Here is a 25038-nt window from a genome sequence, read left to right as displayed (position 1 = left end):
TTTTAAATTGGCTCACTATTTGACTAGCCTATTGGTCTCAAGCAAATCGATTGACGTACTCCATTCTAGTCGAAATTCTAGTACTACATTATGTTTGGCTCTGAGTATTTTATTGGTTAATCAAGTATTATTGTGAAGATCTTCAACTGTTCAAAAATTCAAATGTCCTCTCTCAGGTATTCTCCCAAAACGGCTCGTTGATCAGCAAGTATTCAAAATATCTCCTGCTCTACAACTCCAGAGGTTTCAGTTAAGTCCTGTGTATATTCAGGCCAGCAAAGTATTATACTGACAAAAAAACACTTATTTTGGTTATACCACAGAGAAGTTTTAATTCATAATCAACATTTTCATGAAAGAGGCTAAACCATCAAGTCAAAATCTTCTAATCTATAACAAAAATCTGCTTAAATTTAAAGACTTAAGCAGCTTTCGGAAGTTTTCTCCTAGATCAACATTTCATAAAATATCCGCTGCTTCTACAGAAATGACCTCCTGAAATGACAGGGGTAGGACGACGAGAGGAACAGACTCCTCCGCACGGCTGCTAATTCAGATCTCCCCCAGTGGCCAAGGTCCACTGGTACGGAGACAAAAGTTGGCGCATACCTCCACCAAAAATCGAGAGTCGGATAAACAGCAGGTTCAAGGCTGGAGATAGCTTTGCAGCGCTGAGGAGAACAGTAGCCGGACTACCCAACCCATGCCCACATATACACGGACGGATCACTTTCCCGAGCCGGGGTCGGAATTGGAGTAGTTATAATTTCAGCACCGATCAGTAGCAGCCTACCGCCACAATGCTCGGTTTTCTCCGCCGAAGCCACGGCCATGTTTGTTGCCGTTACAACACCCTCGGACCGGCACAAACTGGTGCTATCTGATTCGTACAGCGTGATACAAGCATAGAGGTAACTCTAAGACCAGAAGGTCGCGAAGAAACGTGCTCAACTTTTTGGCTCAGCTCTGGTACTATCTTCGGTCCCAAGCTAATCGATGCACCCCTCGAAACATAGGAAAGTCCACGATCCTCTCATTTTGTCTGCCAACTTTTAAATAGCGAATCAAAACAAACATAGTGTAGTACTAGAATGTCGACTAGAATGCGAACGTTAATCGGTTTGCTTGGGACCAATAGGCTAGTCAAGTAGTGAGTTAATTTAAAATCGTTAGTTTCCACCGGTTGATACAAGCCCTTACACCTGATACCCCGACTCACCCCTGGATACAGGGTATCGTTGAGGCCACACCCCCGAACACGGTGTTCACCTGGATCCCTGGGCACTGCGGTATCCCAGAAAATAGCGAAACCGACAGCCTGACAGGGTCTAGACCAGCTTGCCCTTGTTACACCGACGAAGTGCGATTGCAAGACTTTATGTGATGGTTAACAAAATGTGGGAAGCCTGGGAAGTAGAGTGGTGCCAATCCCAATCCCTCTTCATCCGATGAATCAAAGTAACGACGAGCGAGTGGACGGATATGCCGAAACCGAGGCCAAAACTACGGGACCAGAAAGTGGTTTCTTGTCTTAGGACAGGCCATACAAGGATCTCACATAGTTTTGGTGGGACGCAGTTCCACAGAATGTGCGACGTTTGCGGAACCACTGCATCGGTGGAACACACCTATGCCTGTGTCCGCAATACCAACAACAATCAATTCGAAACTAACGATTTTTAATTAATCATGTTTTGTTGTTTTTGACATCACCCACATCCAGAGGTCCAGTCACTTCGAATGTATGGGAATGGTAGGAAACCATTTGGAAATGCATGAAAATTTTCAGTTTTTATTCATTGTCGTCTTTATGGGCAGTTTTAGATGCACAAAAAATGCCCGAGTACATTACTATGGTGATAAGGTAAACACTCGTTTATTTGTTTCCTTCTGTAAAAGCATGTTCAGTCACAAATCGTGGATTTTCTGATATTCTCCATACTGCAAAAATGATTTTCCTACCACTGAAGGGACGACATCTCTCGGATCTTCAGTAAAGCGACTACTCAAATCATATAATTAATTGGGTCACTACTTGACTAGCCTATTGGACCCAAGCAAATTGATTAACGTACCCCATTCTAGTCGAAATTCCAGTACTACACTATGTTTGTTTTGATTCGCTATGAAAGTTTGACAGATAAAATGAGGGGTTCGTAGATTTTCCTATGTTTCGAGGGATGCATCGATTAGCTTGGGACCGAAGATAGTACCAGAGCTGAGCCAAAAAGTTAGGCTCGTTTATTCGGGACCTTCTGATCTTAGAGTTACCTTTATGATATCAACATTTGCGGGAGCAGTATGCACTTCCCAACAGCATTAGGGACATCCTGGACGATGAACCTTTCACTTTAGCGACAGTTCTTTACTTCCTTAAGGACGCTGGACTATACAACAACATATAGGTCCCTTTAATTTTTTTTTACTTTCGGGACATCTCTGTCAGACGGTGGCTTACTCCTCCTACGGTGGAGCTCTGATCTCGTTCAGAACCCTACCCATATTGCATTATTTTCGTTGCCTGTATTGTTAGTCATTTACTGGAATCTATTTTAATCGTTTCTCTTTGAGTACACGTGAAGTGTAAGCCAACTCCGTAGCAACATTTATTAGAGATGAACTAGTCAACGGCTAATACCCTGGACAGACTATGGCTTATATCATGTAATATAAGCTGTCTTGCAATGAGCACTCATACATCTAGTTTTCACTGGAAATCCTATGTATGAGTGCTCATTGCAAGACAGCCTATATTACATGATATAAGCCATAGTCTGTCCAGGGTATAAAAATCTCTCTAATAAAAAAAGAAATAATATCTTCACAAAACGTAAAACATCTTCAAAATGTCAGCCTGAACAAAAAAAATCTCTAAATGATATTCGAACATTCCTGTATAATGTTGTTATTATCGATCATACGATTTTCGGACAGGAATTTGTCGAGGCCATTAGCTTCAAAATTTATTTTCGATCTGCTGTTTGATAAAAAAAAACTTATTTTTTTTTTTTTTTATATATTAATTACTTTATTTGTACAGGCTCAATCGAATAAACTTTACAGAGCCGAATTATCATTTTCGTTATACATTATTGATGTCTTATATTATATATAAGTTAAAGGAGCTGGACCGGATACTCGCGGTTGTCTCGAGGTTAGTGGAGATTTACAATTTTTTTGGATGGGAAAAGGGAGAGGGAGGTTTGAAATGTGGTTTTCGATACAAATATTTAATTAATCCTAAAACATGAACTAATTTATATTCATCTTGAAAACAAACATTAAAAAAACTACACGCACAATACACAAACTAAACACAAGGTTAATAAAACTTACAATCTAAGGTTAGTATTCTTAAAGTAAACATATATGAGTTTCATAAACTCCAGATCACGTCTAGCCAAAATATCCCGAACTGGAACATTAGGTTGTCTACCTCGAGCCCGAAGGGAATCGCACAGCTCCGATCTGACTCCACGATGCTCAGCACAAGACCAAAGGATGTGATCGGCGTCTTGGTAACCTTGTCCACATTCACAGAGATTGCCGTCTCCCAGCCCAACACGGAACAAGTGAGCGTTTAACGAATAGTGATTGGACATGAGGCGAGACATCATACGAATGAAGTCTCGACCCACATCCAACCCCTTGAACCAAGGACTCTTCGACACCTTAGGGATGATCGAATATAGCCATCGTCCCAAACTCCCTTCACTCCACTTATTCTGCCAGCTGACGAGTGACTGTTGACGATAAATGAAGAAAAATTCGTTGTAGGCGATTTGTCGATCGTAAATATCGCCTTCCATAGCGCCCACCTTAACAAGTGAGTCCGCCATCTCATTGCCCGGAATCGAGCAATGAGATGGGACCCATGCAAAGGTGATGACAAAAGATCTTAAAGATAAAGCACTTAAAAGCTCTCGTATTTTCATGAGAAAATACGAGGAGTGCTTTACCGGCCTCATGGATCGAATAGCCTCGACAGAACTGAGACTATCCGTAAAAATAAAATAGTGATCTGGTGCAAGTGAGGCGATCGTTTCTAGCGTATAGTGTATTGCCGCCAGTTCAGCAACATATACGGAACAAGGAGCTTGAAGCATTCGAGAGGCGCTATGAATTTCGTTAAAAATACCAAAACCAGCGGACGACTCTATTAGTGATCCATCTGTGAAGAACGATCTTGCGGAATCAACTTGGCCAAACTTTGCAGCGTAAATTGACGGAACAATCATGGAACGATGATGTTCTGGGATCCCACGAATCTCCCGCGTCATAGATAAATCAAAACTAACTGAATTGCCGAAGTCAGAGAAGCATACACGATGAGGATTATGCTGTGAAGGGCTGACATCCTGTGTTATGTACACGTAGTACAATGTCATAAAACGAGTTTGGGGGTTTAGCTCAAGAAGCTTCTCAAAGTTTGCAATCACCAGTGGGTTCATAATTTCACAACGGGTGAGGAGCCTGAGGGATAATTCCGAAAACCGATCAGATAGTGGCAACATGCCCGCTAACACTTCGAGACTCATCGTATGAGTCGAGTGCATGCATCCTAACGCGATACGAAGACAGCGATACTGGATCCGTTCCAGTTTGATGATGTGCGTTTTAGCCGCCGACTGGAAGCAAAAACTACCGTACTCTAAAACCGATAAAATCGTTGTCCGGTACAACGTCAGAAGATCTTGTGGATGGGCTCCCCACCACGTTCCGGTAATTGATCGAAGGAAATTGATCCTTAGTTGGCATTTTCGTCTCAGATACTCAATGTGGGATCTCCAGGTGCATTTGGAATCGAACCAGACCCCGAGATATTTAAAACACATGGAATGAGTGATCGGTTTACCCAAAAGTTGAAGCTTCGGTTGTGCTGGGCTATGCTTCCTAGAAAAAACGACCAACTTAGTTTTCTCCGTGGAGAATTCGATACCTAGCTGAATAGCCCAAGTAGACAAATTGTCTAAGGTATCCTGTAAGGGTCCTTGCAGGTCGGCCTCTCTGGGCCCTGTCATAGACACAACTCCGTCATCTGCAAGTTGTCTCAGCGTGCAGTTGTCACTTAGACAATTGTCAATTTCTCTGACGTAGAAATTATACAAAAGGGGGCTTAAACATGAGCCCTGAGGGAGGCCCATGTAACTAAATCGAGAAGCTGTAGAGTTTCCATGAGAAAAGCTCATATGTTTCTCTGACAGCAAATTGTACAAAAAGTTATTAATTAATGGAGAAAGGCCACATGCGTGGAGTTTGTCTGAAAGGACCTCAACCGATACTGAATCAAAAGCCCCCTTAATATCCAAGAACACAGAAGCCATTTGCTCTTTTTTAGCAAAAGCCAACTGAATTTCGGTGGAAAGCAACGCGAGACAGTCGTTCGTTCCCTTGCCCCTACGGAAACCAAATTGAGTATCTGAGAGTAGGTGGTTCGTCTCAACCCATTTGTCCAAGCGAAAAAGGATCATTTTCTCCAACAATTTTCGAATGCACGATAACATCGCGATGGGACGATACGAGTTATGATCTGAAGCCGGTTTTCCAGGCTTTTTAATGGCTATAACCATAGAGGTAACTCTAAGACTAGTAGGTCCCGAAGAAAATCATTATTATTTTTGGCTCACTCAGTACCAGAACAACGGTCCCAAGCAGTCCCAAGCTATTTCACTCACCCCTGCATGTTCTGCATGAATCCACACACCCCTGATGTTATCTGTCAAACTTTCATAGCGAATCAAAACAAACATAGTGTAGTAATAGAATTTCAACTAGAATAGGGTACGTTAATCGTTTGCTTGGGACCAATAGGCTACTAAAGTGGTGAGCCAATTTAAAATCGTTAGTTTCGTATTGATTGTTGCTATAACTCTCACTTGCCTCCAATCATCCGGAACAATATTGAGCTCTAGGAACTGACAAAACAAGTTCAACATGCGCCTCTTAGCGACGTCTGGGAGGTTCTTCAACAAGTTGAACTTGATTCTATCAGCCCCCGGAGCCGAATTGCCACACGAAAGGAGCGCGAGTGAGAGCTCCAGCATTGAAAAAGGCTGGCTGATCTCGTCTACCGAATTCGTCGTTTCGCGAGGAATCATCCGTGCCGGCACGGAATCAGGACATACTTTTCGTGCGAACTTAAGAATCCAACGATCTGAGTACTCCTCGCTCTCGTTGTTTGAAGACCGGTTACGCATCCTTCGCGCCGCATTCCACAGCGTATTCATCGACGTTTCGCGCGATAATCCGTCCACGAATTGCCGCCAGTATCCGCGTTTCTTGGCTTTGATGAGGCTTTTGAGTTCGCGTTCAAGAGTCGAGTACGCTTCGAAATACACGGGTGTTCCACGTTTCCGGAAAAGCTTAAACGCGTCGGACTTTTTACGATAAACCTCTGTGCATTGGTGGTCCCACCAAGGGGAAGGAGGTTTCCTACGCAAAGACGTTCCAGGAACCGACCGAGTTTGAGCTCGAAGCGCGCTGTCCAAGATCAGATTGGAGAGGAAGTTATATTCCTCCAACGGTGGAAGCCCTTCTACCGACGACACGGCTTCCTCTATCGCGGTCTTGAACGTTGTCCAATCGATATTACGGGTGAGGTCGTACGCGACGTTAACGGATTCCGACGGATTGAACCCACTGGCAATCGAAATTTTGATCGGCAAGTGATCACTACCGTGGGGATCTTGGATCACATTCCACGTGCAATCCAACGATAATGAGTTAGAGCAAAGTGTGAGGTCTAATTTACTTCCATTCGAGGATGGTCCAGCCAAAAGTGTTACTTCTCCATTGTTAAGTATTGTCATATTGAAGTTATCACAGAGGTCATATATAAAAGTAGAACGGTTGTCATCATACAGTTCCCCCCAGCCTGTACCGTGGGAATTGAAATCTCCCATGATCAACCGTGGAGCAGGAAGTACCGAACATATATCTGAAAGTTGTTTTCGATTAACAACGGCTCTAGGAGGAATATAAACAGAAGCAATACAAAGGCTCTTACCTTTAAAAATAGCCTGACATGCGATAACTTCAATACCTGGAAATTGTGGAAGATTCACTCTATAGAAGGAATGGCACTTTTTGATCCCCAAAAGTACCCCTCCTCCACGCGAATCCTCACGATCCAGTCGAATAATGTTAAAATCATAAAAAGGAAGATCAATATCTGAAGAGAGCTAAGTTTCACAAAGAGCAAATGCATCACAATCATTATTGTGAACTAAAAACTTAAAAGAGTCTAATTTAGGAATAAGACTTCGACAATTCCACTGTAGAATAGTGATCAAATCCCCGACCTCGTTTGGAAAATTATCCATCGAAGGAAATGATTGCTGCAAGGAGGGGCCATTTCAATGTCAACTGCTTTAAGAGGGTCTTCACAGTAGGAAGCATTGCCAGAACAATGCTTTTCAGAGGATCAGAAATATTCAGGTACTTGAGGATATCGTCCACAATTTTATCAAATGAGAACAACCCAGATGAAGAAGGGGCTTCTGTTCTTAAAAATGGGACATCAGGGGTTTTGGATGTCCCCGGGAGAGGTGGAAAATCCTGGGTATAGTCAGTTCTTCTGAATCCAGGAGGAGTAGAAACTTCCTTTTTTCCACCACTCCTTGATTTGGGCAAGCTGATTTGAGGTTCTTCATTCTCAACTTTCCGCGAACGGATGCGTTTTCGTTTCCGTGCTGAAAAAAGGAAAGAAGTTCCCTCCTCAGCCAAGTCAGAGTCAGTCTCGTCATCTGACAAAAGAGAAAAGGGATTTTTGTCGTTGGTCGATGGCGTGGCCGTCTTAAGCATTTCTGCAAAAGACTGCCGGGAACGTTCCTTAAGTGAGCGTTGTAATTTCTCCCCGCGTTGTTTGTACACCGGGCATGACGAGATACCATGAGGAGTTCCCTTACAGTACACGCATTTTGGTGCAGTGACTGTGCAGGCGCCATCCTCGTGCTTCTCCCCGCATTTGGAACAGCGTGCCTTGCTGCCACAGTGGGACGCCGTATGTCCCAACTGCTTACAGTTTTGGCAGTTCATGACCCGGGGAACGAACAAGCGCACAGGTAGTCGAAGTTTTCCCAGCTCGATGTAGTGAGGAAGGGCTGAACCAGAAAAGGTCACACGGAACGAGTCTGTGGGGGTAAAACTCTTTTTACCCTCGCTGACAGATACTGAGCCCAGTTTTTGGACATCCAGTATCTTCACCGGGGGAAGCAAACGGTTCTTGAAACGGCCAACCGCCTGCTTCTCCAAGATCTCGGGGGTCAGACTCGCTTCGGTGACCACACCTTCGATCTCCACATCACGAGCTGGGATGTAAACTCTATACTCGAGCGTGAAGAGCTGGGAGGCAGCAATCTCGTTAGCCTGCTTCAGGTTAGAGACGGAGACACGAAGTTTATTGTGCCTAACCTTCGTGATTTCAGTCACGGCCGAGTATCGCTTCGTCAGATCATTCGTAATTTGCATTACATTCAAAGGTTTGTTTCTGGGCTGAAAGTAGACAACCCATGGGCCAGTCGAGTCATCTGGATAGGCTCGCGATCGGGGGTTTATCTGAGCCTGTCCTTTGCCAGACTGAGACGATGAACCAGGGATGACATCATCTTTCTTCTGAGATGACGTACGTTTTCGACCCTTCTTGCCATCGCGTGGCAAAGTGGTGTCATCTTCCGACAAAACGTCCATTTCGTCTTGCGACAAAATGTCCATTTTGCCGTACTAGTGGGAGCGAAAAACGCTCTACCACTGAAACGATAATCACTCGGACACAATACACAAAAAAAAACTACAAACACAGAACACAAACTTAAAATTTAACAGATGGGCGAAAGAGAGAAACAAGAACAAAAACTTATCTGATACTCCTATACTACTACCACCGAGCATTTAAACAGCAGCAGCGGAGCGACGCGCAGCGTGGGTGATCTTCGATCAGCGTGTGCGGGCGGCCTTCGTTGGTGTGTGCTTGTATGAGGGTCGGCACTCAGCTGAACACACGATGATAGATGAGCGGTGTAAATGCGGAGGCAGATGCTGACACTCGATGACGATGATCCGTGTGCAGGTATGCGTTACCACGCACCGATGGTGCGCAAAATGGTTGGCGAATTGGCAATCGCCAAAACAATTTTCCTTCCGATGATGCCGAAAACACACTTTCTTCTCAGAAAAAAACTCACTTTTAGTTAATTGTTTAACTGGGAACTATGTCAGGAAACACTAAGCGAGAAAAACTGATAATTTAAATCAAGTGAATATCGAGAAAACTTCCAAAATAGCGGAGCGCGAACTAAGTCGACCGTACGCGAACTAAGTCGACCGTACTTCTTGCTAGGACGCAGTGGAGTCAAAAAAAAAAAAAAAAAAACTTATTTAATTCAGAAATTTTTCCTCCTCTCAGGATTTATTTAGTGGAAAATGCAACCTTTGTCAACTGCTGAGTACGGTGCTGGTCATGGCTACCACGATGTTGATTTCCTATTGGATTGTTGTTTTATAACTCGATGGTCCCTCTAATATCGAGTTGTAGAGAGTTCACTGTAAAATAATCATACAAATCTAATAAACTTTTATTACTATCAGCTAAATTTATTGGAATATTCATGTCTCCAAACAAGCTTGGAAATGCTCATTTCAGTTTAAGGGCGATTTCCGGTTCAATTGATCTAAACTTTGGATTTTTTTTCCAGGGAACTGGTAAGAGTTAGAGACCTGAGTTTTTTGTCAAATCTTTTTCATTCTTGCTCTACAACTGGGAATTTTTTCAAGTCCAAAAATCCAAAATGGCGTCCAATATGGCGGCTGCCCGGCGGGTACTTCCCAAAACTGCGAGCAGCCTAGAGGTCGCAAATCGTCACCTAGAAAGAAAATCGGCTCAGTTTCTTGAAGAGTATAGTTCAGAGAATGGAATGAACTAGAATCTTTGAAAAATCTCAAAATTTGACAAAATGGCGGGCATTTGAAAAAAGTCATTTACCTAGTTACCGCCATTTTGTCAAATTTTGAGATTTTTCAAAGATTCTAGTTCATTCCATTCTCTGAACTATACTCTTCAAGAAACTGAGCCGATTTTCTTTCTAATCTTTGGATCGACCAAGTAGAAGGCGACCTGCTGACCCTTCGCAGACTACGAGGCTGGCGACGTGTGGCCATGGATCGAGTAGAGTGGAGACGACTTCTTCGGAAAGCAGAGGACAACAAGGCCTTAGCCTGATTGGTAATGTAAGTACAATGATTGGTAATGTAAGTACAAAATTCCTTTCACGTATATAATGTTTTATACAGCTTCTCAAAATGCTTCGAAATTCCCAAAACTTTTACAAAGTTTGCTGCACTTCTACGTTTCTCGTTGATTTTCCGCGAAGTTCTACGTATGGAATTTTTTGAACTTGTACGTAATTCCCTTAACTATTCCAAGCTCATGAGGCTTCAAAAAAGTATGTAGTTAGTCCTGCTAAATTCCAGACTCCAAGTGATACGTAAGGATAATTCCAAGGTAGTCTTGAGTAAAATCTCAAGAGGATCATGAGTAGGATTCAATGTAAATTGTCAACAGAATTCTGAAGAGGGTTCCAAGGTCCTAAGAGAATTTCAAGTGAGTTTTAACTAAAATTTCAAAGGAGTTTTGAGTACACTGAGGCAAAGGAACGTAATAATTCCATAAGAACCACTTATGAATTTTCGACAAAAAGATTTCTTTTGAAAATCATGAGTTAGCTTATGAAGCTTAAAAACAGTAATATACAATCTAGGAGACCGCAATCGAACCCTGAGCGTTCAGATTATTGACTCCGTGATTTGCTCTCGCACTTCTGTTAACGCTTGGGAAATTGAACAGGTTAAAAGCGTTTAAGAACCATACTTGTACTACCTTTTGTAGTACGATAATCATTCATAAGTCTATATGTGTCTTATGGAATCAAATTTGTCCAGCTTCATAAGTCATGTCTTAGGGTTTGTTTGCCTCAGTGTATGATTCTACGAGATGTGTATAAAGCCCTCTAGTTAAAGTATGGACGACTGTCACCAAAAAACTGAAAAAGCTGTTCCAATCGAGCAAAGCGGTGCATTTTGACGGTTCGATTGGAACAACTTTTGACAGACGTCCATACTTTTACTGTAGGGCTTTAGATGTTTAAGGAGAACTCGAAGGTACTTGTGAGTGGAATTGCAAGAGAACGGAGAATATAAAGGGAATTCTGAAATGAATTCAATTAAATTTGAATACTTAAGGTAATTTCTGTAATTATTTTTAGAGAACTGAAAGTAGAGTTTCTTGGAAATTCTGAGGAGCATTGAATGGATTTTACTGGACTACTTCAAGAGAATTCTTTGTGGAATTTTGGGGAAATTCCGAAGATAATTCCTTGAAAGTTTTAGAAGAATACTTTTACATACCGCAAACGGCTGAAAATCTCCTTTACAAAGGAAATCAATCAATCAATCAAATTCGCATCGATCACCACTCCATAGAAGGTCTCTTCAATATCAAGTTAAGGAGGTGACTATTATTAATACGAATTCTACATTCTAGATGAAGTGGAATCCATTTGTGTGCTTTTCCGCTCAAATGGAATTTCTTGACAGAAACTTAAACAGCGAAAACTGGGGATTCAAAACAAGAACACACAGTTGTTTTGAATTTCAACTTTAATATTGTAAATAGAACATCTCCTCTTCTATCCTGACGTCCGATAGGATTGAGCATCAATTCGATTCCTTCTTGCCTACCTCTGGCAGTGGATTGATTCCACCTAATATAATATAAACTGGATTACTATTGAGTGCAACAGTGTTACCAACAACCTGTGGTTCAACAGATTGTTGCTGTTGAGGCCGGTGATGGATTCCATTATCCACTGGGATAAACATAAGTTTGGACGGACCAGCCGCATTTATGTTCGTACCAGCGACCAGAGCTCTGGTCACGGAACAGTCCTTATGCAACGAGAGAGCACTTTTCAGCTGAGCGAGCTCGGTTTTGAGCTGCAGATTTTCCTGTTGTAACTCCACGTTCTTCCGGTGGACACAATCCTGATTCTGCTTCACACGGGTTCTATAAAAGGAAGTGGATGTATTAACTCGAATTCGTCAAACTGTGTCGATATAGGTGGGTTGCATACCGATACCGCTTGGCCGCCGCTTTCCACCGTTCATGCTTTAGAATTGTAGCTTCCTCTGAAACGTGAGACCGTGGTATACTTGCTTCCGAGACTGCTGCAGCAGATTTTGTCTTTTTCGGCGCACTTAAGGTACTTGTGGTGGTGTTGGATGATGTTAATTGCACAGCTTGTTGCTGAAGCTCTGTCTGGGACCCGTTTCTGGCGAGATACTTTTTAAGCTTGGCTTTCACCGGATGCAACGGACTGGTTGTTTTGATCACCGACAGTCGATCATCCCTCTCACAGGAAATTATTATCACTGGATGCGATGACGGGGTGACTTTTGGTAAAATGTTAACGTGTTGTTTTTTACTGATGGGATTGACAAACTGCTGTTTTCTCTTCGATGTAGTACGGGCGTCGGATGCCAATACAGATTGACTAACCGAAACCGGTGTATCATCTTTTCTGGAACTGGATCTTGAAATGATCAACTTTGAAAGCTTACGACTGTCGCGCCTTTCGAGCAGCGGAAAAACATGGGGCGTATGCAAGGTATCATCTCCGGTTCCTATTGGTCCGATCACCGGAACAGCTTTTTCCTGAGCACTCTCACCCGAACCGGAACTCTTCTCCTCGACGGCCCGTCTAAATGTTTCCTCGAAGGGGTTCACATTCTGAAGGTCTTCAAAGAGGCCCACCTCTTCACACTTACCAATCAGCCGTGTCGGGGTCGGAGTTTGGTCGGCGAATAAATTCGATTTGTTGGGTAGCTCCAGGTTTAGCAGCTTATCATAAGGTGTATAATGGTTGCATACGTTTAGGCGCAAACAGTTACTAAATGCTGAGAAATGCAATTTAGAAAATTAAAGCACTGCATTCATCTTCACAGTTCAAGATCAAATTTACTCACAATTCATAACCTGACCAGATAAACCTAACATATCATAAAAATACCGATCTAATTCATAATACTTCTAAAATGACGCCTGATATACGCTATTATTTATCATCAAAAAGATTAGGTAATAGTTCAAATATCAACCACCTTCGACCGCTCACATTAGCATCTTCGTCATCAGGAGCTCCACCTGACTGAGCCGAATTCGCACCTGCTGATTCCAAACGCTCTTGACACACTCATCCACGATTCCTGGAATCTCCTGACGAGCCCTTTGTACGCGTTCTTTGTAGTAGTTTGCCTTGGATTCTGTATATCTTGCCAGCTTATCGGCACTGATCGTTACCCGATCCGACCTACAATGGAAATACATCGTGTGAGATTTACCATTTACCTTACAAATCAACCCATAAGCATACTTCTCTACTGCATCGTTGCACAGTTCGGCCAGTTCGGTAAGAAGTTCATCCAATCTATCTTCCAGCGACATGATTTCGACGCATTTTTGATTGATCTCTTTTATGTGGAGCCCGGAAAGATCAGGTTCGAATGCCGCCTTCATTCCTGCCAGTTTGTCCACCTTTTGCTCGAAGTCGGACAACGATGGGTTCAGCTCCTGATGTAATTTGGCGCTGAATTCGTCAATCATCATAGCGTCCATTGCAGGAGGATTGTTGAATAGAGCCGCCTGTACGATCGATCTATTAGTTTTATTCTGGTTCCCTGCACCACTGGTCGAAACATGTTTCGTTGAATTCATGTCGTTGGCACGCTTTTCCGAATCCTTGCGTTCTTTTTGGTTATTGCAATCAAAACGAACCGGCTGAGCTTTCGGCGTGGCTGGATAATACGGTGGTTGCGTCTCATTCAACACAACGCTACCATCTGACAACTGCAAATCAATCGAATCATCTCTCAATGATGGAGGATTGGCAGTATCATGGCCAACGCGAATATTTTCACTGAGGACAGACTCATTGCCATCGTTTGGCAGCTTGGTTGCCAAATGGGCAGGAGAAACCTCTTCGTCGCTGTTATAGGTTGGATCGTTGTTCGAAATGAACTTTTTCAGCGTGTACCGATTAGCAGCGTAGTTCATATTGAACTTCGAAGCGAACACGTCAGCGTTAGTTTTTGATTGACTTTCAACCGCCGGGACGGGCAGAGGACTTGGATTGACTTCGAGGGACTGTGAAATCGGTTCATCGCTATCGAAGCTTTGGTACTGGCGAATCATGGCTTCCGTCAATGTGGGCGGTTCCATAGGTAACTGGTTATGGGCGCCCGGAAATTCCATGGAAATTTCAGTACGCACACTGTGGTCCGAAATAGACGATGAAGTTTGCAGAGATTGTGCTGAAAGGAATATGAGGCAAACAAAATCAATGCACATCTAAATATAAAGCGAATTAAGTGCTAATAGATATTGCTTCAACTCAGGTATTTTTTGTGTTTCATTTGTTTTTTAACCATCCAAGTTTTTTGTCAGTTACCAAGTTTGTCCCTTGCAAGATAACGCAAGGTAACACTATCTTGATACATGTTCCAAATTGAACCGACAGCAAACTCTGTATAAAATTGTGTAGTCGCTAATATTCGTTCCTAACTTAACTTAACTGCCCATAAACGCATAACAGTCCAATCTTTGCTTGATTGCCTATTTAAATGGGACTGTTATGCGTTTATGGGTTAGGATCTTACGATCCTTAGATAAGCAGAATAGTACTGTTGAATTAGAGAATCACCCATATTCTCTATGCCGTTCAAAACGGATTTCTCATATAAAAGAAATATGGGAAATCCGTTTCGAACGGAATACAGAATAGGGATGAATGAAACATCCAGACAGAATCATTGATCTGCCCTAATTTAATTTACCTTTGTATTTTTCCTGCTCGATCAAAGCGGCCGCCGTCTGCTGTAGAGCACTCGGAGTTGAACTCTTCTTGTAATTCCGACGCGTTACAATAGTGCTATTGTTAGCATTGATTTCCAACAGAGGAACACGCTGTTTCTTGGCCACCTTTTCCTGTTTCTGCTGTGCATCTACTATGTGATCAATCGAACGCTTCTTGCTTTTTGCTCCCCCGACCGGTGTTGATTTGGCAAATAGCTGCTGGGCAACGGGGTTCTTCGGCTTGGCTGGATCTCGAACAATCGAAGAGATGTCCAGGTTCTGGAAGGTATTCCCAATCACAACAGCTTCCTCTTCCGAATCTGATGCCAAGTCGATGATACGATCAGGCTTCTTGGCGCGAGGTAATGAAGCTCGAGATGGCACTAGAGGGTCTGCTGCCTTTGGAGATGTTTGCTTTTTACCTTTTTTTGAAGAGGTGGGCTTAGCGTTCTTAGTGCGAAGAGACTGGTTTGCAACGTTTTTGGCTTTTTTCATCGACGAAACATGTCCATCGTTTGTTTTCGGTGACTTTCGTTTTCCTTTGCCAGCGGCGGATTTTCCACCTTTTCGGGCGGTTTGATCATTGTCATCCGTATTGACGAAATCGTAAGGATTCTCCGGAGCTGGTTCACGCTTGAAGAATTTCTTTGTAGTACGTTCCACCATCTGATTGATTTTTCGGATGTTCTTTTCCAGTTTTGTGTCCAAAATTTTCTGCTGTGCGATTCCAAATATGCCGTTATGGTCGATGAACGCCTGAAGGGATCGATCAAACTCGTCGTTGGACATCATTTCCGATGTGGATGGTTCACTTAAAAGATCAATTCTTTCTTCGCCAATATTTTGGATCAATTTCAAAGGTTTCACGTCCAACGTCTGGATGGGTTTCACGGTATTCACCAACTTCCTGTCGACATATTTGCTGCGTTGAATCTGCGAATCATTGCTAACGTTCATGTTATCTGGTTCCGCTTGCTTAGCGAACAGTTTTCGTTTCTTGCCGTCATTCAAACGAGGATTAACCGGCTCGTTCTTCTGATTGCATTTGTCCGGAGAATTTCGTCTCGAGCTACGACTCAGCCTTGTCTGCTGACGTTGACAGTCTTGCTGGAGCTTTTCAAACACTCGCAAACGCTGAACATCCTGCACCTCAACCCTAACATCTGAAATTGACGGGGGTTTTACATTTTCCTTGTTGCTTCCAATCGAGCTGGTGTTGTCCAACATCTGACATCGGATATTGCGGTGCTTTTCGATTGCATCTCGATTATCACGTAATCGAGGAGATTGATCCTCCATGTTATGAGCGTTCAGGCTGTTGGCAGGTCCCGAAACAATCGAATCCAATAGGGACACATTCAATAATCCATCGAGATTGGTTGTGCAGGGTTGCTCCGAATCTTCTAAACGGTCGGCATTCGTCCGAACTTCCGGTAGAACGTCGTCCGTGAGATAAGTGCAGTCGAATGACGGCAGAATCGTGAAGGTAAGGCATCCTTTCTGGTCTACAGTTAACACCTCCGGTTCGACGGTGATTTTTGTGTACTCGATCGAAAGCAGACAAGAATTGCGTCTGCAACGAAAATAATTAAGGATTTAAATAATCATTTTGTTTCTCGATCCGGCGAATCTCGTTCATGTCGAGGAAGTGAAAACTGCGATCGAATTGTGTCCATTTAAACAAATTTTAGCATTTTTATAATTGAAAGCTTTATGTTAAAAAGTTTTTTTTTTACGAAAAGTCACGTGATTGAATGAACTTTTCCATGCTACTGTGCTACCATGAGGAGAGGGTTAACCATTACCGACAACACAAGCGTTTTCATTATCTCTGCCTCATTAGACTAAACTTTTTTTTTTCAACAATAGTTATAGGTACTCACTCTTTTTTCAGATCGATTCTGGAAACGTCCCTGTGGCAAATCTCCAGATAAACCGTCATCTCCAAAGAGTCTTTCTCGCGAATAAGGGTGACGCGGGCGCTAAACCTTATGGTTGCTGGTTGAAAGTTAACATCCAACCATAGACCGTTCGAATCTTCCGGTTTCATGAATTGATACAATCCGATTTGAGCATCTTCGACAGGAACCGAATACGCCGCAAACAGAGGGAACTTGTCCTGCATTCCATTGATAAAAGCTCGACATTCCTAGACAAATCAGAACATAATTAGATACCTACTAACCTATTTGAAAGTTAAAAAAATATAACATTGTCACTCGACAGCTCGGATTCGTCACATCCAGACGCTGTCTCCTACTAATTCCATTTATCGCGCCGTCGCGAGTGTTTTTCGTAGTGATTAGCTGTGAAACACATCGAGTCCGCTTCTCGGTCAACCTGGGAAGCGTTCTACAGTGGATTTCGGCCTGAGGGCAACGCGGTCAGTGGAAAAACCATAATTTAATTAGTGCCATCAACAGCACAGAGACGCTATCTTCGTGTCAGCCATCGCTGCTGACGATCATACGATCGTGGTGAAAAAGCTTTCAAGTCTGCGATCGACATAAGTGAATTACGGACTGCCTATCGAAAGGCGAAGATATTTGAGGTGGTGATTCGATAACCGTCGCCGTGCGTAGTGTCGCACTGCGTGTTATTCTTTCCTGTGTGGTGCGGTGCTAATCAACCGAAGAGTGATCGTCACAGGGATAGTTTTTTCTCTCCCCTCCAGCCATGGAGCTGGATAGGGATTTTCCTCACCTCCCTGGAGACACCGGGGGAGGATCAGCAAGCTACATCGATGGATCTCATGCTGGAGCAACGTTACCCAATTACATGGACCCCCATGATGAACACGGTGAGATTGTTGTTTTGAAGTTGCAGCCTGTTACCGATAAATTACCGGAACATCCTTTCATGCTGCGTTCATCGGTAGAGAAATGGATAAACGGAAAAATTGAAGGTGCGTTTCCGGAAGCTCAAGGACAAGCCTATGCCCTGAAAGTCAGAAGTAAGTGGCAACTCAATCGACTTCTAAACATGACCCAACTAAACGACGGTACCGCAGTAAAGGTTACTAAGCACACGGGCCTAAACAGCGTCCGTTGCGTAATTAACTGCAGGTAGATGATGAAGGTCGATGATGAAGAAGTACTGAACTACATGAAGGATCAGAAGGTGACGAGCTTCCGGCGGATTACTCGCCGGAACGGTACTGAACAGGTTAACACGGCGACAGTCATACTAACCATCGAAGGTACCAGGATGCCGGAGCATGTAGACATAGGGTATCTACGGGTGAAGACGCGGCCGTATTATCCGGCCCCGATGCTATGCTACAATTGCTTTGTTTTCGGACATACCAAGGCTCGCTGTCAACAACAGGTTCCAACATGCGGCAACTGCTCTAAGCAACATTCGATCGTTGAGGGTGTTAGGTGCACAGATAACCCGTTCTGTCCCCGCTGCAAAACCATTGAACACTCCTTGTCGAGTAGAATCTGCCCCGTTTACAAAAGCGAAGACGCTATACAGCACATCCGAATCGATAAGGGGATCTCATATCCAGCGGCGAGGAAGCTGTTTTAGGCCTCGACGAGTCAAAGATCCTATGCCGGAGTCGCTAACGCCAGTAAAGATCAGGCGTTCGCAGACCTCTCAGCGAAGTTCGATAATCTCTCCAGCCAAATGGAGGAAAAGGACCGCAAGATCGCAGCCTTGGAGGAAAGGCTGCAACAAGGACCTACGACCACTAGCAGCTCTGAAATGCATGAACTCCGACAGATGATTGCGGACCTGCGAACGGAGGCACTTCGCAAAGACGAACGTATCCAAGCCCTGGAAGCAGCCCTAAAACGGGAAAATCGAATGGACATCACACGTAAACACGGGACCATTGAGGATTTAGTCGCCAGAGTTAAGATACTTGAAGCCGCCGTCTCCAACAAAGATAAGGAGGTCACTAATCTCCGGTTAGTGAACCAACAGTACAAGGAACTCATCGCACAGTCAAAATGCCCGAAACCATCTGTACCAAGAGAAGACAAAAAAAAAGGAGCATGAACAACAAAAACCCCAATCTCAGCAACCAGAAAAACCCACTGGAGCGAAGAAAAAGATACTCAAGCAGACAAGCGGTGGAGCAGATCCGAAACGACCAAAAAACCACCCTACACCGGCATACATATCTGACACCGAAGTCGAATCCCAGACTTCTCCCTCTGGAGATAAGATTACCGTCGACGAGCTCATTTCCTCGGAAGACGAGGTGATGTCCGTGGAGGGTAGCCTAACTCCAATGGAAAATTAAACCTCCGCAGTCCAGTCCGTCTTCTAACGCATCAGAACCGAATTCCCACAACCTATCCACCAAGATGCATCCTACATCAACATCATCCTCTACTGAGGTTGAGAGCTATCAACAACCAGAGCGGACTGGATCTACCCCAACTATCAAAACAACGACATCGACCTCCAACGCACCGGATAAGGCCTCGGGCAGTCGGGGCCCTGTCAGTGCGGACGCCATGGACCAACCGGAACTGGCAGACACCCCCCGACGCTCGTTGGCAAACTCCGACGAACACCGAAACCCTACCAACACAAACGACACGACTCGTTCCACCATCCCGGTTGAGCCACGGGGCAGTCGAGGCCCCGTCGGTGCGGAAGCCTTTGCCACACCGGAACCGGCGGACAACCCCCGTCACCCTGTGGCTACCGGAAGAGGGACGGAAAAGGGAGGCAACTCCTATTCCCCTGAGGACGACGTGGGAGTCAAGACAACTCTAGCCAACACTATACATACCGAGATTCAAGAACTGACGACCAAGCTGACGAATCTACTACTGGTGGGTCCCTCAGTGAAACCTCACTTGAGTAGAATATCACCGCTTATGGGAGCAAGAGCCCATCCCCCTCTGGACTACGTGGGAGTCAAGAGGGACGAGTCTGTCCAAAAACTATCACCGAAGGATGAAGTGAGAGGGAAGAAATCTCTAGCTAACAAAGTTACCGATGCAGCCGGGAAATCCGTGCCGGCGTTCAAAAACTCAATGCCTTCTTCCGGTGGAACCCTACCGGGTTCCGCGTCATTCGTAGTGCGACGCACAAATCAACAAAGGACGATGGAATCAGAACTCCTCAAGTGCGTAGGAGAGTAGCCAGAATCAGATCGGGAAAGGCACTTCCCATTAGTGTTCTAGTCTGTGCGGATGCCTACGACAAAATGCAGCACCAACGGCTGGGAATTCCTTCTCCGGAAGCGGGCCCCTCGAATACGCCTTCGTCAAATGAGCGAGCAAGCCACGATCGCCACAAGCACCCAACTTCACACCTACTAACAGGAACCCTCACAATGGGGAACCGTTATAGAATGCAACCAGGTCAGTCCAACACAAGCCTACTGGAGGCTTATCCCCTCACGAAACCTCCCCTCGGTAAGAGGACACCTAAGGATCCAGTCCATTATCCTACCCCTGCAACACGGATCCCTAGAAACCCAACGAACAAACTGTCAAAAAAACCACCGCTTGCTATACAGTGGAATATGAACGGCTTTTATAACAACCTTCCAGACTTAGAAATCCTAGTTCGTGATCAGATGCCCTCCATCCTGGCCATCCAAGAGGTCCACCGGGCCACCGTCAGCGGCATGAATCGTACGCTGGGCGGTCAATACCAGTGGACCTTAAAGAGAAACGAAAACATATTCCACTCAGCGGCAATCGGGGTCCTGGCACCAACACCGTTTTCGACCATACATCTAGACACAGACCTCCCAATCGTGGCGGTCAGACTCGAACACCCATTCCCGATTTCAGTTGTTTCCGCTTACCTTCCATGCGGGAAGATGCACAACCTTAAACAACACCTCAGCGATCTGCTTCAAGACCTCGAACGACCCATTCTGGTACTTGGGGATATGAACGGCCATCATCCAGCATGGGGAAGCCCAAAAACCAACCCCAGAGGCTCTACACTTATGGAAGTTGCAGAAGCCTCGGATCTCGTCGTTCTTAACGACGGGTCCATCACTTTCACCAGCGGACAGAGGGAATCCTCTGTAGACGTATCTCTTGCAAGCGCCAGCGTTGTCAGCAGGCTCCTCTGGAATGCCGAGGATGATCCCATGGGCAGTGACCATTACCCACTGGTAATCCAACTCGATGACCGACCGCAGGACACATTACGTAAACCACGATGGAAATACGACCAGGCTGACTGGTCCCTTTTTCAGAAGTCCGTCGACGCCGCATGGTCCAATTCATCACCGGGCAGTATCCAAGACTTCATTAGCTCCATCCATCAAGCGGCACTTTCATCAATTCCACGAACCAGTCCCAACCCGGGATCTAAGTCTCTACCATGGTGGTCCCCAGAGACCAAAGCAGCAGTTAAAGCCAGAAGGAAGGCTCTTCGGGCTGCTAAGCGGCTACCTTCAGACCATCCAACGAAAGAAGCGGCCATGGCCACCTACAGAGCAAAACGCAACGAGTGCCGACAAACTATCCGGTCTGCCAAGAGTTCAAGCTGGGAGCAATTTCTGGACAGCATTAATGCTGACCAGACGGCCACTGACCTGTGGGTTAAGGTCAACGCATTAAGTGGCAAACGGAAAAGCCGCGGAATGGCCATCCGGGTAGATGGTACCACCACTAGAGACCCTGATAAGATCGCCCACGCTATGGGGGAATATTTTGCTTCTCTCTCGGCCATTGACGGGTACGATGATCGCTTTCGTCGTGTTAAAAACCTTTCGACGCACTCCTTGGACAGCATCTACATCCCAGAGGATGAACTACCGCTGGAGATTAATCGGCCTTTCAGTCCACGGGAACTTGACCTAGCTCTATCCAAGGCTACCGGGAAATCGACCGGCCCAGATGACGTCGGGTACCCCATGCTGAAATACCTATCACCGGAATGCAAGACCACACTCCTCAGACTTCTCAATAGAGAATGGCTGGATAATTCCATCCCAGAAGACTGGAGACACAGCCTAGTCGTCCCGATCCCGAAGCAGGGCACCTCGGGTCGCGAACCGAAGGACTTCCGGCCGATATCTTTGACATGTTGCGTCAGTAAGGTGCTGGAGAGAATGGTCAACCGTAGACTCGTGCTCTACTTGGAGAGTAACGGCTACATTGACCACCGCCAGCACGCTTTCCGTCCTGGACACGGAGCCGGGACCTACTTCGCCACTTTGAACCAGGTACTTCGAGACGCGAGAGATTCTGACCAGCATGCTGAACTCGCTACGCTAGACATCTCTAAGGCTTATAACAGGACATGGACACCCGACATTCTTGCTCAACTCACGGACTGGGGTCTGTCGGGCCACGTTCTCCATTTTTTGAAGAACTTCCTCCGACACCGTACTTTCCAGGTATGCATCGGAAACCATAGATCAAGAGGATTCCCAGAAGAGACTGGCGTTCCACAAGGTTCGGTGATCGCAGTTACGCTGTTTCTAATACGGATGAACGGAGTGTTCCACAGCTTACCCAAAGAAATATACATCTTCGTGTATGCAGACGATATCGTCTTGGTGGCGGTCGGATCCACAGTGAAGGCCCTTCGCAGAAAACTCAACGCGGCCACGAATGCAGTTCTACGCTGGACTAAATCCGTCGGATTCCACCTATCGGTGGAGAAATGCGCATATACCCACATTTGTCCGTTCAATCACCAGGTGCTCCGCTCTCCTATCAGCGTCGACGGAAGGATCATGCCGTTTAAGAAGTCTATCCGCGTCCTCGGCATACGCCTGGATCGGCATTTAAACTTTGGAGACCATTTCAACGAAGTGAAAGGGAATTGCCAAACAAGAATCGGCTTGCTGCGGACATTAGCCAGGAGGCATCTAGCGAACAACCGTGCTGTCCGGATGCGCGTGGCTAAAGCGGTAGTCGATTCAAGATTAACATACGGTATAGAACTGACCTGCCTAGCTGCCGACAGGATGATTTCCCAACTGTCCCCGGTATATTATCAGGCCATTCGAATCACATCAGGTCTCCTCCCCTCCACCCCCAGGCTTGCAGCTTGTGTGGAGAGTGGAAGGTTACCCTTCGACAAATTTATCGTTGCTACCGTTTGCAAGAGGGCAGTTGGCTTCGCAGAGAAGACAACTGGAACAAGTGATGGAGTGTCCCTCCTTATGGAGGCAAACAAACTCCTGAAGGACGCCGCCGACCTGGAACTCCCCCCGGTAGCCAGGGTCCACTGGTGTGGAGCCAGGGGTTGGAACTCACCCGGACTTTCTATCGACTTGGCGATAAAGAACAGATTCCGGGCGGGAACCAACTCCCCCGCACTAGTGAGATCGGTGGCCGAACTACAACGAACCAAGTACCCAAATCACCTAGCAAGATACACTGACGGATCTCGAACAGGCGGAAGGGTAGGCATTGGGATATCCGATCCGGAGCTACGCACCTTCTACCGACTTCCGGACCCTTGCAGCGTTTTCTCTGCTGAAGCTGCCGCCATACTAGTAGCCGCCACCTCGCCTACCAACAAACCTGTCGCCATATTCTCTGATTCAGCCAGCGTACTAACAGCTCTTCAGTCCGATACAGCCAAGCACCCTTGGATCCAGGCTATCCAGAAGCTCGCTCACAAAGGAACAACTTTCATCTGGATCCCAGGACACTGCGGGATCAGAGGAAATGAGGAAGCGGATCATCTGGCGGCATCCGGAAGACAGGCAAACCTCTATACCCAAAAGGTCCCTGCTCAAGACATCAAGCGGTGGATCGTGACTACAGTATGGAATTGCTGGACAAATGAATGGCTGCGATCTCAAGATCTGTTTATCCGGAAAATTAAAGGGGATACCAGAAGATGGGATGATCCGCCTGAACACCGATCTCAAGTAATTTTATCGCGGCTGAGAACCGGTCATACCAAAGCCTCTCATAACATGGGAGGCGGAGGTCCTTTTAGGAAGCAATGCGAGACTTGCAATGTACCACATACAGTGGAACATTTCCTATGCAACTGCCCCCAGTACTATGGACCACGCATCCAATACGGGATCTCAGCAAGCGTCAGGGACACCCTGAGATATGACCCCTCTAGCACCACAGCGCTCTTCTCATTTCTGCGGGAGACAGGATTGATCAACCAAATTTGATATATGACCCAATATGGACCCAAGCAACGACAACGGACAAAGGATTGAACTACTATTGGCAAAAACCACTGACTCAAAACGGACGAGCGACTATATTAAGATGATGCACGAATAAGGACACGAAAATTGACGGATGATGGCACAAAATTACGCACAGCGACAACAATGGAACTGAACACGGAAAACTACTACACATAAAAGCAAAATCACCACAATAATCGGACACAAGACCACGCGACGACAATGGATTATGACAAGGACCAACTACTAGATACACCGCAAGTTACCTGAATATCTGCCAACAAAATTAACTCCGTTATTATAACTCTGTCCAACACAATTGTACCCTGTACAGTCAGGGGGGCCTCTCTCCGAAGCCCTCTATCCCTTTTAAGTGACGAACCAGCCAGTGGCTGAAAGTCACTCTAATAAAGAAAAAAAAAAAAAAAATATATAACATTGAAGCAACATTTACCTGCTCCAATGCAAACGACTGCCAATCGAGAACCTGTTCTAAAGGGCCGCCAATATGTCGTCCCAGATCGAGTACGAATTCCTTACGCTCATTCTGTTTGCTGAACGAGAGTGACGCGGAGTGCGCCAATTCCACCAACTGCAGTTGTATTTTAAAGTATCCGAATCGCCTGAATTGCGAAAGCAATTTTTTGCTACAATAAAAAAAAAACGAATTAATAAACATAAATATCGATCATTGCTACTACTGCAGTCCATACAAGTGATTCCCACAATATTGAATGACTTGCAACGTTTCCTTGCAAGAGATCCTTTCAAAAATCTCCAGAAAGCCTTGCAGTGCAATCACCACTGTTTGATACGGCGCAGCCGTAATGCAGCAAATCACGCAGAGAGTTTTCACAATCGTCCCTAGCGCATCCGTTTCCAGTGGTTTGTCCCGGCGATCGTTAAGAAATATCTTCGAATCAGCAAAAAAAAATTAACCATCAAAATAACATGCACTGGGTGGCGAGAGGAATGTCAATCTTACCACAACACACCGCAAATGTTCGGCAAAGGACGCCTCAAAGTGCCGTCC

General features: G+C 45.2%; 2 protein-coding genes across 2 annotated transcripts; both read right to left on the bottom strand.

The window, feature by feature from the left end:
• Window positions 1-11709: 11709 nt before the first annotated feature.
• LOC135717277 (cyclic AMP-dependent transcription factor ATF-2-like) lies at window positions 11710-13048 on the bottom strand. The gene is made up of 3 exons (XM_065239278.1): window positions 13018-13048; window positions 12126-12948; window positions 11710-12058 (listed from the first exon to the last, which is right to left on the bottom strand). The coding sequence occupies exons 1-3, from the start codon at window positions 13046-13048 to the stop codon at window positions 11710-11712; spliced, it is 1203 nt and encodes a 400-aa protein (XP_065095350.1).
• Window positions 12984-17692, bottom strand: LOC135717276 (uncharacterized). The gene is made up of 5 exons (XM_065239277.1): window positions 17681-17692; window positions 16786-17051; window positions 14884-16475; window positions 13425-14361; window positions 12984-13361 (listed from the first exon to the last, which is right to left on the bottom strand). Exons 1-5 carry the CDS (start codon window positions 17690-17692, stop codon window positions 13163-13165), a joined length of 3006 nt encoding a protein of 1001 aa, XP_065095349.1. The 3' UTR covers window positions 12984-13162.
• Window positions 17693-25038: the final 7346 nt, after the last annotated feature.

This window comes from Ochlerotatus camptorhynchus, unplaced genomic scaffold, assembly GCF_037179485.1.
Source record: "Ochlerotatus camptorhynchus isolate MF236.1 unplaced genomic scaffold, CSIRO-AGI_Acam_v1.1 ptg000054l, whole genome shotgun sequence".
NCBI lineage: Eukaryota > Metazoa > Arthropoda > Insecta > Diptera > Culicidae > Ochlerotatus > Ochlerotatus camptorhynchus.
This window is presented reverse-complemented; position numbering and strand designations above follow the sequence as displayed.